At 41.4% G+C, this 16,172-nt stretch overlaps 1 protein-coding gene across 2 annotated transcripts in view; it reads right to left on the minus strand.

Moving 5' to 3' along the window:
- The window catches only part of AFF3 (ALF transcription elongation factor 3), a 352,879-nt gene that overhangs the window by 115,307 nt on the left and 221,400 nt on the right, over positions 1 to 16,172 (minus strand). For both annotated transcript variants that reach the window (XM_068268208.1, XM_068268209.1), the window contains exons 4-5: positions 12,899 to 12,938; positions 7,215 to 7,266 (exon numbers count right to left, since the gene is read on the minus strand). In XM_068268208.1, coding sequence (XP_068124309.1) covers positions 7,215 to 7,266; positions 12,899 to 12,938 — 92 coding nt within the window. The remainder of the gene's footprint in view (positions 1 to 7,214; positions 7,267 to 12,898; positions 12,939 to 16,172) is intronic.

A 16,172-nucleotide genomic window follows, 5' to 3' on the forward strand; every position in this document is an offset into this window, starting at 1 on the left:
TAATTCAGGTTGGAGTGAGCTTGAGATGTCTCCCAGAGCACCACTGCTGAATATATGCAAATTAACCATTGTTGTCCCTAGAAGCTAAACACACCTCCAGATTGGCTGGAATGCAATGATGTGTCAGCTAGTTAATTGTACAGAGCCATAATAATCCAACATGCATACAGACTGTTTCGGATTGATTGATCCTTATCAGTGCATGTCATGGATTAATCTGGCTCTATGGAGTATGACTTGAAACACCCAGAGGTACAGACTAACCAACAAGCTCATGGTGCACCAGAACTCATTGGAGTGTGTAAGGCTTTTCTTACATGCTCCAATGAGTTCTGGTTCACCATGAGCTTACTAATTAGTCTGTACCTTTTAAATGTTATTAAAAAGAGCAGGCACAATACTGATTCAGATCCCAGCTGCAGGTGAATCAGTCTATTTGTGATATATACTACATGTGAGTTATTTAAATTATTGTGGGCTTTGGTGGTGATGATTTTACTCGCTTACATCAACCATATTCTACTTTACTACCCGGAATAAATGTAAAAAATTAGTCTGCTAATAACAAGTGTTACTTAAAGATAATTACATTTAGTCTTATGTGACTAAAGTCCTGAGTAGAGATGCTAGCGAACAGCTCGCCAGCTAATCTCTATGGGCATTCTGGCGGTGTACTACTTCCGGGTCACAATGTGTCGGGTCACAATGTCCCTGGACGTGTCTGCACACGTCCTTAAGTACGCATGCCCTGGCCCGGGCAGGACGCGCACCGCTGGGTCAGGGCATGCGTACTAAAGGATGCCTGCAGACACGGGCAGACGTACTACTCCGGGACATTTGGACCACACACATAAGTTCAATTTTTCCCCGATTATGAGTAAAATAATTGAAAGCTCAGAAAAAATTGAAAAAATTGATTGGAAAAAATTGATTGGAACTGTACATCAAATAATTGACAATCCATCACACACCATTCAATTCTTGAAAAAGTTGGTCTGAAATTTCCAACATGTCCAATCTCCCCAAAAAACGAAAAAAAAAAACAAATGGAAATTCAATCGGATTTATCGATCGGAAACAAAAAAAAGCTCTCGATTTTTTGGGGACAACCGTTTTGAAATGATCGAATTGGTGAAAAATTGGATCTTTTAATTGCATGGTGTGTGGCCACCTTTACTGTTACTGCATGCTGCATGCAATTGCAATCACACAAACACCAATACACATACTGCTGACAACTCTCACTTTAATCGCTTTTTACCTAGGTTAAGTTAGTAGACCCCAATCACTTAAAGCATACCTAAACTGACATGTGACATGATGAGATAAACATGGGCACATTGTGTACTAGATCCTACTAATAACTTGTCTGAAGTCCAAGGTCGGATTTCTGGAAAGGCCATAACGGCCATGGCCAAGGGCGCTGAAAAAGCAGAAGGGTAGAAGAGCGGCAGGACTTGGGGAGAGATAAGCTGCATGTCAAAATAAACAATTTCTCCTGCTCAAAAGCCGCCCTGCTTCTGGAGTCAAAATTCCAGAGCAGTGTGCATTTTCCTTACTTCCTGGTGTGTGGTGAGACAGTGCTATCTCCTGAACATACAAGCTTTAGTTTAGTGCCAGGGTTGTAGAGAAACCTGGTTCACATTGTGCTTGCTGGGCAATCTGTACCTCTGGTTGTAGATAAAATTTCTGATCTGGTAAGGTAAACATTTTAACGGGATTATTATCATCTCCTCTGAGCTGAACAGTGTATAGCTGGCCAGACTCTGTTAATGACTTGAGCCATTCCTTCTCCTCTCTACCCCCCTGGACTGTAAATCTTAAACAGAAAGACATAAGATTTTTTTTTTTTTCACCCTAGAGAAATGTATGGCAGCCATTTCTAAGCAAAATCTTAACCCCTTGCTGGCTCATTTTAAAGGTAGCAGCACTGCAATAGAATATTTGTACCGTGTTAGCCAACAGTTAAAGCAGATGGTTATAGCGGGCCTTGGGCACTGGGAAGTACAAATCCGCCGTCCTCTTTTGACTTCCCATTCCTCTGCAACTGGCCTCGGAAAGTCCTCCGGTCCAGGGCCAACTGCGCATGCACGGCCCTGCAACTGGCAAGCACATGTATCGGGCATCAGGAGATCCCCACCGGTGCCAGATACTAGAGACTTTGCTATACTAAAAAAATCTAAAGGTGGTTTTCTAAATTGAACATTTTTTGACACTCTGACACTGTAACGATCGGTGTAACACAGAGAGGGTCTGATTACCGGTGATCTGCAGTATCACTGGCAATACAGATATATACCTGATTATTGATGATCTGCAGTATCACCGATAATCAGATATACAAGCTAACCTCTGGACACCTGAGTAGAGTGTTTGGTGCAAACAGTAATAATGAGAGGACTGGCCTCAGAGCAGTAAGGAGTACTGCACAATTCCTTCTGGACTCTCCCGGAGGGAGGAGTCAGGCTGAGAGAAGGAGTGACAGAACGAGAGTGACACTCTAGAGGAAGTGTCACTATCAGGACTGGGAACCGCCTCTAACAGTAAGGTCGTACAGATCAGGTCGTAACCACATGGACAGACAAAGTACAGATTCAGAAGGCAAAGGCGGAGTCTAAAGTACAAGCAGGGTTCGGCAACAGGGTATCAGAAATATCGAGGTACAAAATCAGAAGGCAGATGCAGAGTCTATGGACGAGCCGGGGTTCGGCAACAGAGTATCAGAAAGACAAAGTACAGGATCAGAGTTCAGGAGAATGGTCAGGCAGGCAGAAGGTCATAACAGATAATCACAATCAAATTAGTACTTTAAACTATCAACAGAATCTAGCTAAGTGTAGGATTACAGCTCCAGCTGGTCCCGGCACACTTTCGGATCTGACTCAGGTCTGCGTGCTCCCACATATGTGATCGCAACGCCAGACAACCAGCAACTGAACAGCCAGCAGTATATATACACAGGCATCTCTCCAGGCCCCTCCCTAATTGCTGGACCAATGAGAGTTGTAGAATTTGTCAGCTGACCAGCCTGGTCAGCTGACTCACTTCTGGCTGTTATATAAGCTCTGCCTCTGCCGTGTCACTCTGAATCTTGGTGGACTATCAGTCCCAGCCATACCAGTACTGTCTTGCAATGTATCCATTAGACCGGGCGTGGGAGCTGCCTTGTCAGGGACACTGCCATGCGGCAAGTCCGCCGCCTCCAATGCGGATTCCGCCGCTGCCAATGCGGATTCCGCCGCTCCCAATGCGGATTCCGCCACTCTGCCTATGCGGCATGCGGTGGTTTTTCCGCGTTGTGACACCATGCTGGACGCGGAAACAGCCGCCTCACCCTGAGAAGCGGTGGCTTTTCCGCGTTTCTTCACAGACACTCCTTCTGTTAATCATGTAATCTCACAATAAAATCCTTAATATTCTTTGTATTAAGAAGCAATTCAGTATCTGCCAGATCCTCAACTGTCAACAGAGCTGCTGGCGGAAGCATGGATTCCCCTCTTCACATTAAACTGATAAGACTTTTACCGGTAATTGCTTTTGTTTCTCTCCCTACTACAGCTTTTGACTTGTTGGTTACTGCTATAAAGTTATGGCTTGTTAGATGGAAGAGACCAAATGAAGAGAGGAATCCCAGTTTCTGTCAACAGCCCTGCTGACAGAAGAAGGTCCATCTAATATTGAAAAATGATGTTTTCCAGTATATTTTCACACTAAGTATATTGAGGATTTTATTTTGTATTAGTAGCAAAATGACAGACTTTTCCCTACAATTGTCCTTTTATCTGAAACTTGAATATATTACTTGTTAGCTACAGTATATAAATAACTATCTATCACAGATTTTGAAGTAAAAATGTTACAGATAATTATGGAATTTGTCATATTTATATAGAAGGGTTTCCCTCTTTTTTCAATATTTCTCCAGATGGCAATATAGTTCTTTTTAACAGTTCACATTTGGCTGTTCTAAGGAGCAATTATATGACATTTTGTAAGCGCTGTGGCAGTAAAGTACAATGTAGTAGGAAATTATCCTGCTGACTGCCTGCCACGTTTTCTGATAACTCTTTTAAAATACGCCAAGACATAATTATCTCTTTGACTAAATCATCAGAAAAGCAGGACAATCGTTACACTTACTGCTGCCACTAAGCCATTGTGCTATCACTTTATTGAAAGTATCAAAACCATTGACATTGTGTTTTGCTTGTTTTGCCTTGTTCAAAGTCTTCTCCTGGCTACATGAAAAACAGCAAACAGTTTACTGGACCAATTTACTGCAATTGGGCAAAACTCCCAAACCTAAATTTACTAAGCAAAATTGGCATTGTGGGCCCGTTCAGACTACAAAATGCGGACCGCAACGCATGCGGACCGCAACGCGTACGAACGCACGCATGTCCGCGTTCGTATGCGTTGCGTGGCTGATCCCATCACTGAAAAGTGAATGGGACAGCCGCGCGTTTTTGTAAAATCTGCGTGCAGCATGCGTTCCCGGACCGCACAGGTCCGGAACGCATGCTGTGTGAACATCAGACATTGCACTCTATGCAATGTCTGATGTCGTGCGTTTTGGCCACCTGCACGCGTTTCCAAAACGCGGCTGGAAACGCGTGCAGTGTGAACGGGCCCTGTGTGTGCCTTGGATGACACACAATAGGGAATCAGTAATTCGCTATAGGATTCCTGCTCTTTTTGGCTGCAGAGATTGGCAACTAATGGTGGCGACTTCTTCTATATGTTCCATAACAAAACTGTTAGGGTTTTAAATATCCCTTCAATCTCAATAAGTATTACAGGTTTTTAAATTGTATTTTTTAATTCTTTTTCAGTCGTTGCTAGCTGTACAATCATTGATCCACTGACCTCAGTGGTTAACATTCCAATGAAAATGTTGAAACATGCTATTGGATCAATAGCTGCACAGGTGTTCAGCAACGATAAGAGTGGATTCTAGGTCTCAAGCACTGCACATTAATGTCTAGCTCGTGGTTCAAATGCTTAAAGAAAACCTGAACTGAAAATTAAAGTCAAAATAAACATACACAAGTCATACTTACCACTCGTGTAATCTACTCCTCATTCTCTTTTTCCTTTCCCACATCCTGTTTGTCCACTGTGACCAAGGGAATTCCCCATCCTCCATTTTGAAAATGGCCATTAATCCATAAGAGCTTTCTGGTCAGCACACAGTTAAACTGTAACATTGCCCACTTGAGCCATAGGAAAACATAGACATTACTTGGCACATCAGTTGTCCTCTCAGCTATAACTGACAGCAACTGGTAAATAACTGACAGAAACTGATATATTTCAATTCTGACAAAATGTTGTCAGAACTGGAAGGGATCATTGTCAGAAGAAAATGGTGAGCTTCTGAGAGGAACTGATGGCGAGGTAACTATGTAATGTTCATTTGAAGTTACCTCATGTGTTTATTTTAAATAATTTTACTCAGTACAGGTTCTCTTTAACTGCCATAATAAACTTGCACTAAAATACAGAGAGAATGTCTATGAACAGTTACACACAGCTTCAATATTGTCAGTTGTGCTATTTTACAGTAAAGACACAAAGTGGCCTTAGCGATATGTCCATAGAATCTTAATAAATAGCCTAGAGACAGTTTTTATGGTATGAACTTGATTTGGGAGTTAACATAAGTAAAAAAAAAATTATAAGTAGGCCTCTGAACCACAGATAATGGTCAAAAGCAATGCTGGCAAAATGCCCTCCTACACTAATGGTGCATACACATAATGTACATGAACATTTATATATTTTCATACATAATGACTCCTCCCCCACTGAGTTCTCTGCTATACTGATGAGTATTTGTGGAGTTCGGGTATGTAGTGAAGCATCTAACTCTTCTATCTGCTCCCTCCTCTGTCCTATTGGGATCCTGGACAGTATCCAATCAGCAACCCCACTATGCAATGCATGCAGTAAGTGAAGACACATGTCTAGGTGACCTATGCCTAGAAACAGGCCTTGGCTCCCTTATTAAGGGGTGTTGGCTCACTTATTAAGTAGTGTCCAGAAAGCACCAAAAGTCCACCTTCATTAAATTACCCTGACCTCAATTTTGGGCACACAGAAGTAAGGATGAGGTCCTTGATCTTAAAATTAGGACAAGAATGCTTTAAAAGAGGGGTAGAATTTGGTACTCCCTAAATATTAGCCATGTGGGTTGGTATTATCAAGGATATAGTTCCAGTTTTGCAGACGCCATGTTCCTGCCCACTTGCGGCCTGCTTGGTTGATGAAATATGTGAACCCTTTTACATTTTTTCAAATGGTCATCCACATACCCCTACCTCTTCCTTTAGCATCTGCTATGCAGGGAAGGAAGGGGCAGATGTGGATGACCTCTGCAGGCTGTGCAGGGAGATGACTGGTTAATCAGGGGAGGAGGAGCCAGCACCAGTGAATGCTCTAGCTCTGGCTGCAATGCACGTGCTCCATTGTAATAATTAACACTTCGATCCACAGCGTTGATCAGAAGGGCCTGTCACCATGTCAGACAAATTTTGACAGTAGCATGGCCAGTGGCAACCCAAATGCTTCCTGCCGGATGTTGTTCAACACCAGAAGCTGGGGAGAACCCTGCACTGTTGGACCAAGCCTGACAGTGGAGAAGAAAAGGTGAATAAGGCTTGGGAAGAGGGGATCACTAGACTTCAGGACTACATATTTTCTATAATGCTATTAGCAGTCTGTACAACAAGCAGTGCAGTGCCTGAAAATAAGGGAAAAATTCACTTGTGCATTTTTCACCAATTAATTTCAACAGAGCCAAGTACAAAGCCTTGACAATCCTTATCTGTATACTATGGCCCATTGCTAACAAGCAGGATCTGATCACATGTAGACTGGCGACTGTGTGAACATACCTATGGATTTGCTAATTTACATACTTCAGCTTCATAACTCAGGCCCTTAGTGTCATAAGGCTATACCCTATGTGTAATTTATTGGAAGATTATTCAGCAATATTCCATTACTAAGGAAAGCTACTGTATTTGAGTAATTGCTGTCTATGGTCTTTTCACCTGTAAGTCATTTGCCAGAAGATAAAGCGAACTCTACAATACAAACGTCACAGTGACAATTGTGCATATGCCACTTCATATATTCTATAACATTGAGTCTATCCTCCCAGTGCTACTGAAGCAGTCTTTGTGATGCATTATAAAAAAGGTGGCACTTACGATATTTGAGCTGCACAGACAGATGGGCTTCTGACCTTCAAATCAGCACACTCTTGGAAGAGAAAAAACATACGTAAAGTTAATATTCCTTAAAGAAAACCCTTAGTCTGAAAATCAAATTGATATTTTTACTGTTGTGGTGACAATGATTACACTGTGAGCAGAAATATTACTTTTAAATATAGTTATAATAGTTGTTCTGCTAAGCTCTGTCCCTTGAATGACCTTTTTTCCTACGGCAATAATATTCAAAAGCTTCTTCTAGTAGTAAAGGACACAGGAATACCATATTACTCAGTTGTTTACTTGCCATACTTTCACATTTAAAGACCATATAAAATCAAAATAGACCAGGGTGAATTATAAAATTAAGAAGGTTGGTAAGTGAATATAAACAGATAATAGAGGCAAATTTTTGGACAGAACACTGTTTTTACCTTTGTCATTGGAGAAATGTACTAGGTAGTGCATTACAGCTAGTTTCCTATGTTGGAATGTGTATTTAACAGTCTATTATGGGTCTATCTATTAGGTAAGATGCATTACCAGTTATAACTACAGGGCATGCAGTGCTGTTTTAGTAGCAAAAGTCTACATTCTGTGCCAGTAATATGAGCTGTGAATAAAGTTGTTTCTGTTATTCTTGGTGTATATTAGCCAAGGTAGCCATTTACCATAAGGCTCGTTAATATCTGTTTCTCCTGCACTCTACATTGCTGCACACCAAAAAGTTAGTTTATAATAGCCTTCTAACATCCTGCACTCTGCAGATTCAGCTGGTAGTTTTGGTCATTCAGGAATGGCAATGTGGCTCCCAGAATAGGAAAACAATACAAATCCCTGCATTACAGTAGAAAGCATTTGAGTGAGTGTGGGGGCAAAGGGTGGTGACAGAAGCAGTTTTAAAGTGGGAGCAGCAAGTTGAGGAAAAGAGTAGTGATTGGGCAGAGTTTACAAATCTGTCCAATGGATTACATCTGAAGGTAATATTTAGCAAAAACTGCCTGTCAGTGTGATAAGTAGTTCCTGAGATACATCTTGCTGAACTAATGTTTTTTTATCCCACCTCTTTCATCCTCAAAACCTTCTTATAGCGGACCTGAACTCAGAACTCTTTTCTGCGCTAAAAGATACACACCAGCATAATAACCTTTAAACAAAAAGCATCTCTTTTGTTACAGCTGATACAAATCCTGCAATAAATCTGCAGTGTGTCTACTTCCTGCTTTCATGGAAGCAGACATATTGTTAACACCCTGTGATTACCAATTAGCTGCTCTGCCATAGCAGAGGCGATTCCTAAACTGACACAGCTGAGAGATCAAACTACAGTGGTGATTAGACACAGATGAGGGGGAATTAGACAGGCTAAACTCTCTAAATGCATACAGGGTGCATTTCTCTAGGTTTTCTTTCTGTCCTGTGCAAGAGTTCAGGTCCACTTTAATGGCTTTTCAATACTATGGTGGCGTTTTACCAGTAGGGAAACTGGGGCACAACTCACTTTACTTTTGTTTAATTATTCTTTTATTGGAATAGCTGATCATCTTGACATAGAGATTTTGCTTGCATTATCAGTGTTTTTTCCCATCATATGCTTAGTTTCTATTATCTAGGTTTATGATATGCTTTTCTTTTTTCAAGAGATAAACATACTCCATGGTAGAATACATTTTGTCCTATATACAATACAATTCCCAGCATACCACACCATTTATTCGACTAAAGACTTTTGCCTTATAATTGTTATACGTTACATTATTAACGTATAAAAGTTAGTACAGTATAAGTTTAGCTATATATTTTTAAGGGGAAAAGTTTAAACAAAGGCTCAGGGGAATTCATCAGCATTGCAATCTGAAGTTGCTTTATACACTTGGTAATTTTATATCATTTTAAATCAATATTTGATCTTTTTTATGAAACAATATGAATCAGCATGGAGTCCACATTGCATTTTAATGATCAAATACATGAAATTACTGCCCCAGCTGTAAATCCAGTTTTACAGCAGGCTGCATTCTAAATTAGTCATTATATCAACACAGCATAAGAGGCCTTTATATTTACAGCTAAATTCCAGTTTTTACGCTACACATAAACAAACTTTAAATTGGCCTTAAAAAGTGAATGTGTTATAGATAGAGCTCTTATATTTCTTTTCACTTTTTAGTATCCATGGAAAGTAAACTGCATCTTCATCCCAGGGAATAATAGCTCATTCGGTACATTCTTTATTGTTGTTTACCAAAGAAGTTTTCTACCAAAGTTACACCCGAAATGTCTTACTCTTCTCAGGATCTGTAGTATCTTATTCCTTGATTTATTAATTCTTACTTAAAAGTTTTAAAGGGAACCTAAAATGGTTCAGAGGCTTCCCCTAATCCTCCTGCAGGCCCACAGGTCCAGTGGTGGGTCCCTCAAAACCTATTTGACAAAAACTTGTTGAATGGGTTTCTTCTGGCCATACTCTCAGTCACGAATGATTGCATCTGGACTGGGCATGCTTGAGTAAGGTCTGTGCATGCCCAGTACAACAAAACAATGGTGCATGTAAGAAAATAGCAGTGTACAAGCAGTTTTGTTGGATGAGCACATCTGGACTGGGCATGTATGACACGGTTTGCACTTGTCCAATCAGGATGCACTCATCCAAGGCCAGAAGATGAAGAGGAATCCTGTGCTGGAACGGTGGGCTCTACGAGGATCTAGGAAGCCTCTGGATCATCCAGAGGCTTTAAATTACTGAGGTAAATAGGTTTGTGAACCTGCATCAAGATTGTGCACAGTGAAATAAATGAATGTACAGATATAATGGGCCTGATTTACTAATGCTTTCTTGAGAACATCTGAGAATGTAAGTTATCCGGGAAACCTGCTTTAGATTCATTAAAAATAAAGTGCTCACTTTGGGGGCATGTGATCACATCACCATTAATTCACTAATCTTACAGCAACCCGCATCTTGTTCTATTATAACCTAGGTGAGATTTGCAAACACTTGCCACCTCACAACAAACAGGTCCATGAAGTGATATTAAGAACTTGTCTACCATTAGTTTTCTTTTTGGGTGAACTGAAGGTTTTTAATTCACACTATAAGAAATATCAATATTTCTCCTGCAGGATTCTAGGACAAGTGATGTCAATTATGGCAGCTAACATCACATTATCCAATTAGGGTGTTCATGAAAAATGCTGATACAGTAAAAACAGCTTCTCTGGAGGCTCTGCATTGAGCCCTGCTCCACTGTTCAATGTATGTGATGTAACTATAATTAACTAGCTGTCATGAGGGCATGTCAGGGACAAACAGGGTCCTTAACAGTTCTTGGATCCTAAACAGAAAAGGATTATTATGAAATGGGCGCCCAGGCAAGATACTAGTCTTCGCTTCCTCCTCCAGTCTTTTTGGTAAGTTGAAGTGAAGAGTGATCAGAGAAAATGGCAGCTAGGCCCCTTGATGCCCACTAGGCCCCAGACAGTTGCCTAAGTTGCCTTGTAGATGATCCTGCTCTGGCCCTAAAACAGCCGTATTGTTTTTTATTTATATGCTCCTTAGGGCATTATATGTTAATGGTCTGGTCACATTCCCAAATTTCACCTGCAACAAGTGACTATGACATAGAGGATCAGAGAGCTGTGTCCCTAGGAAACTGTGTCGGCGTAAGAAGTAGAGATGTAGTGAACGGTTCCCAAACCGTTCGCCGGCGAACATCTCTGCATCGCTGGGTCTCCTACTACTTCCGGGTCGCTATGACCCGGAGTAGTATGCCTGCGCTGCCCGTTGGAGCGCCTTCTAGATCGCGCTCCTGTTGCCGGGCACTCTCTGCGCATGTGCGTGACGTCATGAACGACATCACGCTCATGCGCAGAGAGTGCCCAGCAACAGGAGCGCGATCTAGGACGCGCTCCGCCGGGCAGCGCAGGCGTACTACTCCGGGTCATAGCAACCCGGAAGTAGTAGGAGACCCAGAGATGTTCGCCCGGCGAACGGTTTGGGCCATCTTTAGGGAAGGTGGAAACTGCAGAAGATTTTCAACATGGAGCAGTCCCTGGTATGAGGCTAATTTTAAGCTTATCATTCAACCCAAATATCCGGGTGATCTGTATTAAGCTTAGTTAATAATTAGGGAAACAAGGGCATGTTAACTATTTAAAGAGCTCCCCACGCCAATGGGTGTGGTTGCGGCGGTAGCCCCAGGACTGTCTAACGCCAATTGCCGTCAGATCCTGGGGCCGGCTACTGCAGGATATCGCGCATCTCCTGCTTGAAGGGCAAAGCTCCGTCCTGTCTTCAGTCTCCCCCCGTCTTCAATGGGTGTGGTTGCGGCGGCAGCCCCAGGACTGTCTAACGTCAATTGCAGTCAGATCCTGGGGCCGGCTACTGCAGGAGATTGCGCGCGCATCTCCTGCTTGAGGGGCAAAGCTCCGCCCCGTCTTCAGTCTCCGAGCGGCGATTGCCGCTCGCCGACTGCCGCTTGCCGTTTTTACCTATAGTTCAGCTGATCGCAGCGCTGTACTGGGGACAGCCGTGTGACATGGCTGTCCCCCTTGGGGACAAGAGAGCGATCGGCTCTCATAGGCAGAAACCTATGACAGCCGATCACTAGGATTGGCCGGCTGGGGGGAGGGAGGGGATTATAGTAATAAAGAAAACACACACAAAAAAAGAAAAAACGTAACATAAATATTTATTTAAAAAAAATAAACACAGGGGGCGATCAGAATCCACCAACAGAGAGCTCTGTTGGTGGGGGGAAAAGGGGGGGGGGGGGCTGAATGACTCATGTGCTGTGTTGTGCGGCCCTGCAGCTTGGCCTTAAAGCTGCAGTGGCCATTTTCACATGGCCTGGTCTTTAGGGGGGTTAATCACTGTGGTCCTCAAGTGGTTAAACTAAGTTGAAGCCACATTTCATTCTTCATCGGAAAACAAAGAAATGCTCAGGCAAGTGCATGAAAGCAAATTAAGGTGGATTTGCATGTAGAACATGCATGATGCCATATTAGCCACCTAAGTGAAGCATAGACATGATTTAGAAAAAATAGGCTACAACAATGTTTTAAAGTAACTGCAGGGAAGCAAGCGGATGCCTGACTGATTAGGCTCCTCTGCAAGCAGCCATATCAAAAAGGCAGCCACTCAGGAAACAAGTTTAGCACCCCTGTGTATTCTGATATTATATACCCTGTGGGTTTGAAACAAAGTTGAGTAAAAGTGTTTTATGCAGAGCACTATAGCAAATAAAGCAGCAGAGGAAAGGCAGCAGATAAAGTACAAGGAAACTTGGTAAGTATTCCTCTATGCATATTCAATGAATGGTGCTTCTAAATTAGACAAACTATAGATTCAATTCCTAACCTGAATCCAGAAATCTAACATGGGCAGAACTTCAACAACCTTAAAAACGGTTGTGGATTTTTGTACTAGCTCTAATAAGCTGTGTGCAGCCAGGAGCATCTACATATTATCCCAAACTCCCCATCAGATTCCATTGCTTTAGATTCACTAGTGGAGCTCTATTGTAGTGGAGCCCTGTTGTAGTGGAGCTCTGTTGTAGTGGAGCTCTGTTGTAGTGAGGCATACCAAATCACTTAGATGCACATATCCACACCCACAACATCTGCTCTCTACCTGTCTGCACCATATGCTATGAAATAGCAACAAGGAAAACGATTCTTACTTGGGCTGCAAAATCCCATATTGCTGTAGTGATGATTATCCTGCAAGGAAACAAAAAAAACAAACAGACATTTTCTTATTATATGAATATATATCATTTTCTCATTTATGTACACAGTAAGCAATACTAACATTCTCTGTATGCTTAAATATTTTGTGTGCTAAGCTTATTGTTCACTCATAAAAATATGCCATGATAATAGCGGCATTTTGTATGAAAAATGTGAGACTTTACTACATACTTTTAATGCCTTAATTCTGGTTCATGTTTTATAAATTGAGTTCTCAGAGAAATGGAGTTATACAATGGTATTTGTTTAAAATGACAGTTTACTGTATTACAACACATCAGTACTGTGTACCTTAGGCCCCTGTGAAGCAAGTACAATGAATGCTTTCAAAAATAATGCCGTGAAAGGTTGGATTGACCCAAGAGACGTCCTAGAAGCTGCACAGAGAAACATGTGAAGTAAATATTTGGAGTGACCACCCTTGTCCTTAGTACACAAGCAGTTCTCTTAGGTACACTCGCATGCAGATTCTGAAGGTACTCAAGTGGAAAGAATAGAAGGGGTCTTAGTAAATAATTAGGCATGCCTCAGAGTAGAGGTAGAAGACCCTTGGGATAGCTTTCTAACAAAAGCATTCAGGCCTCACACCACAGTAGTGTTGAGATTGAATTTCACATGATCAGAATTTTGCATCAGAATTTGCAATTATGATGCAAAATCATAATGCGCAACTTTCAGTAAATTCATGCGTAACTGTTATTACAATCCATCATTTTGCAAGTAATCATCATTGACTTGTTCCTACTATTCCCTCTAATATAGGAAACAAAAGTTTGCTTTCTTAAAACAGAAAGTATTTGCAATAATTCAGGTTGGAGTGAGCTCAGAGATTTCTCCCAGTGCGTCACTGCTGAAATATGCAAATCACTCATTGTTGTCTCTGTGGGCTAAATACACCCCCAGATCCACTGGAATGCAATGATATGTCAGCTTGTTAAAAATACAGAGCCTCTAACATAGCAAATCCATTTTGAGCAAACTTTTTTTGTTTGCAATTTATGCGCAAAATCATTTACAAGTGATTTTGCATATTATGTAAAATTTACGAATAGATTACGCGAAATGAATTCAATTTCAAAATTGAAATAATGTAAAATTGTAACTGCTAAATTTTACGCAAATATATGTATGAGGGAAACGAGTACATTACAATCACCACTACAGCACAAGTAGAATTTCCTTGGAAAAGTCCTCGTAAAAATTAGGTAGGTCTCAAAGAAGAGGCAGGAAAAAATATAGACTTCAGCTGTTTGGTTTAATTATTTATTTGTATTTATTGGGGGTGGCGGTGTCAAAGGAGGAGGAGAAGTCTATGCTAGGATCTCATTAGGCTTCTTTTGCAAATCCTATCGCCCCATTTCTCTATTAACAGTTGACATAAAAACCTTAGCCAAATTGCTTGCCAATAGGCTTAGTAACGATATCATACAGCTTATACACCCTGACTAAATGGGCTTTATGCCTGGTTTTCCATGTATATTCGCAGGTCGATGGTCAATCTACAAGGATCTCCTTAGACTTGCCAGCCCATCACCAATAATTTGGTAATCACAATAACAAATTAAAAAATTATAACTAATTAAAAAATTACTTTATCTCTTTTATCTCTTTATTTCTGTATTTAATACAATAATTCTATCACTGCTGCACAGCAAGCTCTCCCAGCTACACATACCTGAATCCATCTGCAAATGGATAGCCGATTTCTTAACCGACAGAAGACAGCGTGTTAGACTTGGTAAACTCACATCAAGCTCTCTGACAGTCAGTACTGGTGCACCCCAGGGCTGTGTGCTTTCCCCACTGCTCTACTCACTTTACACCAATGACTGCATCTCCACAGATCCATCTGTTAAGGTTCTGAAGTTTGCAGACGACACAACAGTAGTTGGTCTCATACAAAACGGGGACGAGTCTGCATACAGGCATGTGGTGGGACAGCTTTCCTCCTGGTGCAGCAGCAACAACTTGGAACTAAACGCTCTAAAACTATGGAGATGATAATAGACTTTAGGAGATCTCCCCCCAAGCACCTCCCCTTAATCATAAATGGATCCACAATAACCCAGGTAGAGTCATTCAAGTTTCTTGGGTCCACGATCTCAAACGACCTAAAATGGGACAACAACACTGCCACTATTGTCAAGAAAGCGCAACCGAGGATGTACCATTTACGGCAGCTGAAAAAGATTGGCCTACCTCAAAATCTAATGGTGCAGTTCTACACTGCAATCATCGAATCCACCATAACATCATCTATGTCTGTATGGTTCGGCTCCTGCTTAGCATTAGAAAAGGGGAGGCTGCAGCGCATCATCCGATCAGCGGAAAGGATAATTGGCTGTAGCTTACCTTCCCTGCAGGATCTTTACGCTAGCAGGTGCAGAAAGAGAGCGACCAAAATTGCCTTTGACCCCTCTCACCCAGCTCACTCCATCTTCCAGCGCATGCCTTCAGAAGTAAGATTCCGGTCAATCGCTACCAAAACCTCCAGACACAGGAACAGCTTTTTTCCTCAAGCGGTAGCCATACTTAATGCTGAACCACGCTAGAGCTGCTAGGACTTGAAAGTAATCTGCACAGAACTGAAAATGAACAATTCTCACATTGCTTACTGCAACTATACTTGCATAATGTCCTTGACTTGTAATATACACACTGTCTGTCCTTTTATTGTTTTTGTTTGTGTTTGTTAAGCAACTGCCAAGACAAATTCCTTGTAGGTGCAAACTTACTTGGCGAAAATAAATTGATTCTGATTCTTTATTTATTTATTTATGTTTGGGGTCTGAAGCGATGCTCTGATGCAGCCTTACTGAAGAGGACATACATACTTTTTAAGACAATTTTTGCAACATTTGCACTCCGCACATTCATTTTCAATAATATCACAACAACAAAGAGGGACATCAGCCAATGAAAGTCGTCAGACATTCTAATATGTCCTATCTCTAATCACACACACTACTTACTACATGGAGGGAGTACATTTGTAAGGGAAGTGCTTATTGAAACTTGTAGAAACAGGAGCTACTGATTCTAGATTGTATTAAATATTGTATTTGTATTGATATTAACCAATGTCTATAGTCCCACCTTACCTAAGCACCATTTATTGTAGCTTCATATATAGCAATATTTAAACAGTCAAGTACCTGTGTCATTCCTGAAAGGCATCAATAAATTCAATTGCTGTCTGCTAAA

The sequence above is a fragment of the Hyperolius riggenbachi genome, chromosome 2 (genome assembly GCF_040937935.1).
Source record: "Hyperolius riggenbachi isolate aHypRig1 chromosome 2, aHypRig1.pri, whole genome shotgun sequence".
In the NCBI taxonomy this organism is placed as follows: Eukaryota; Metazoa; Chordata; class Amphibia; order Anura; family Hyperoliidae; genus Hyperolius; species Hyperolius riggenbachi.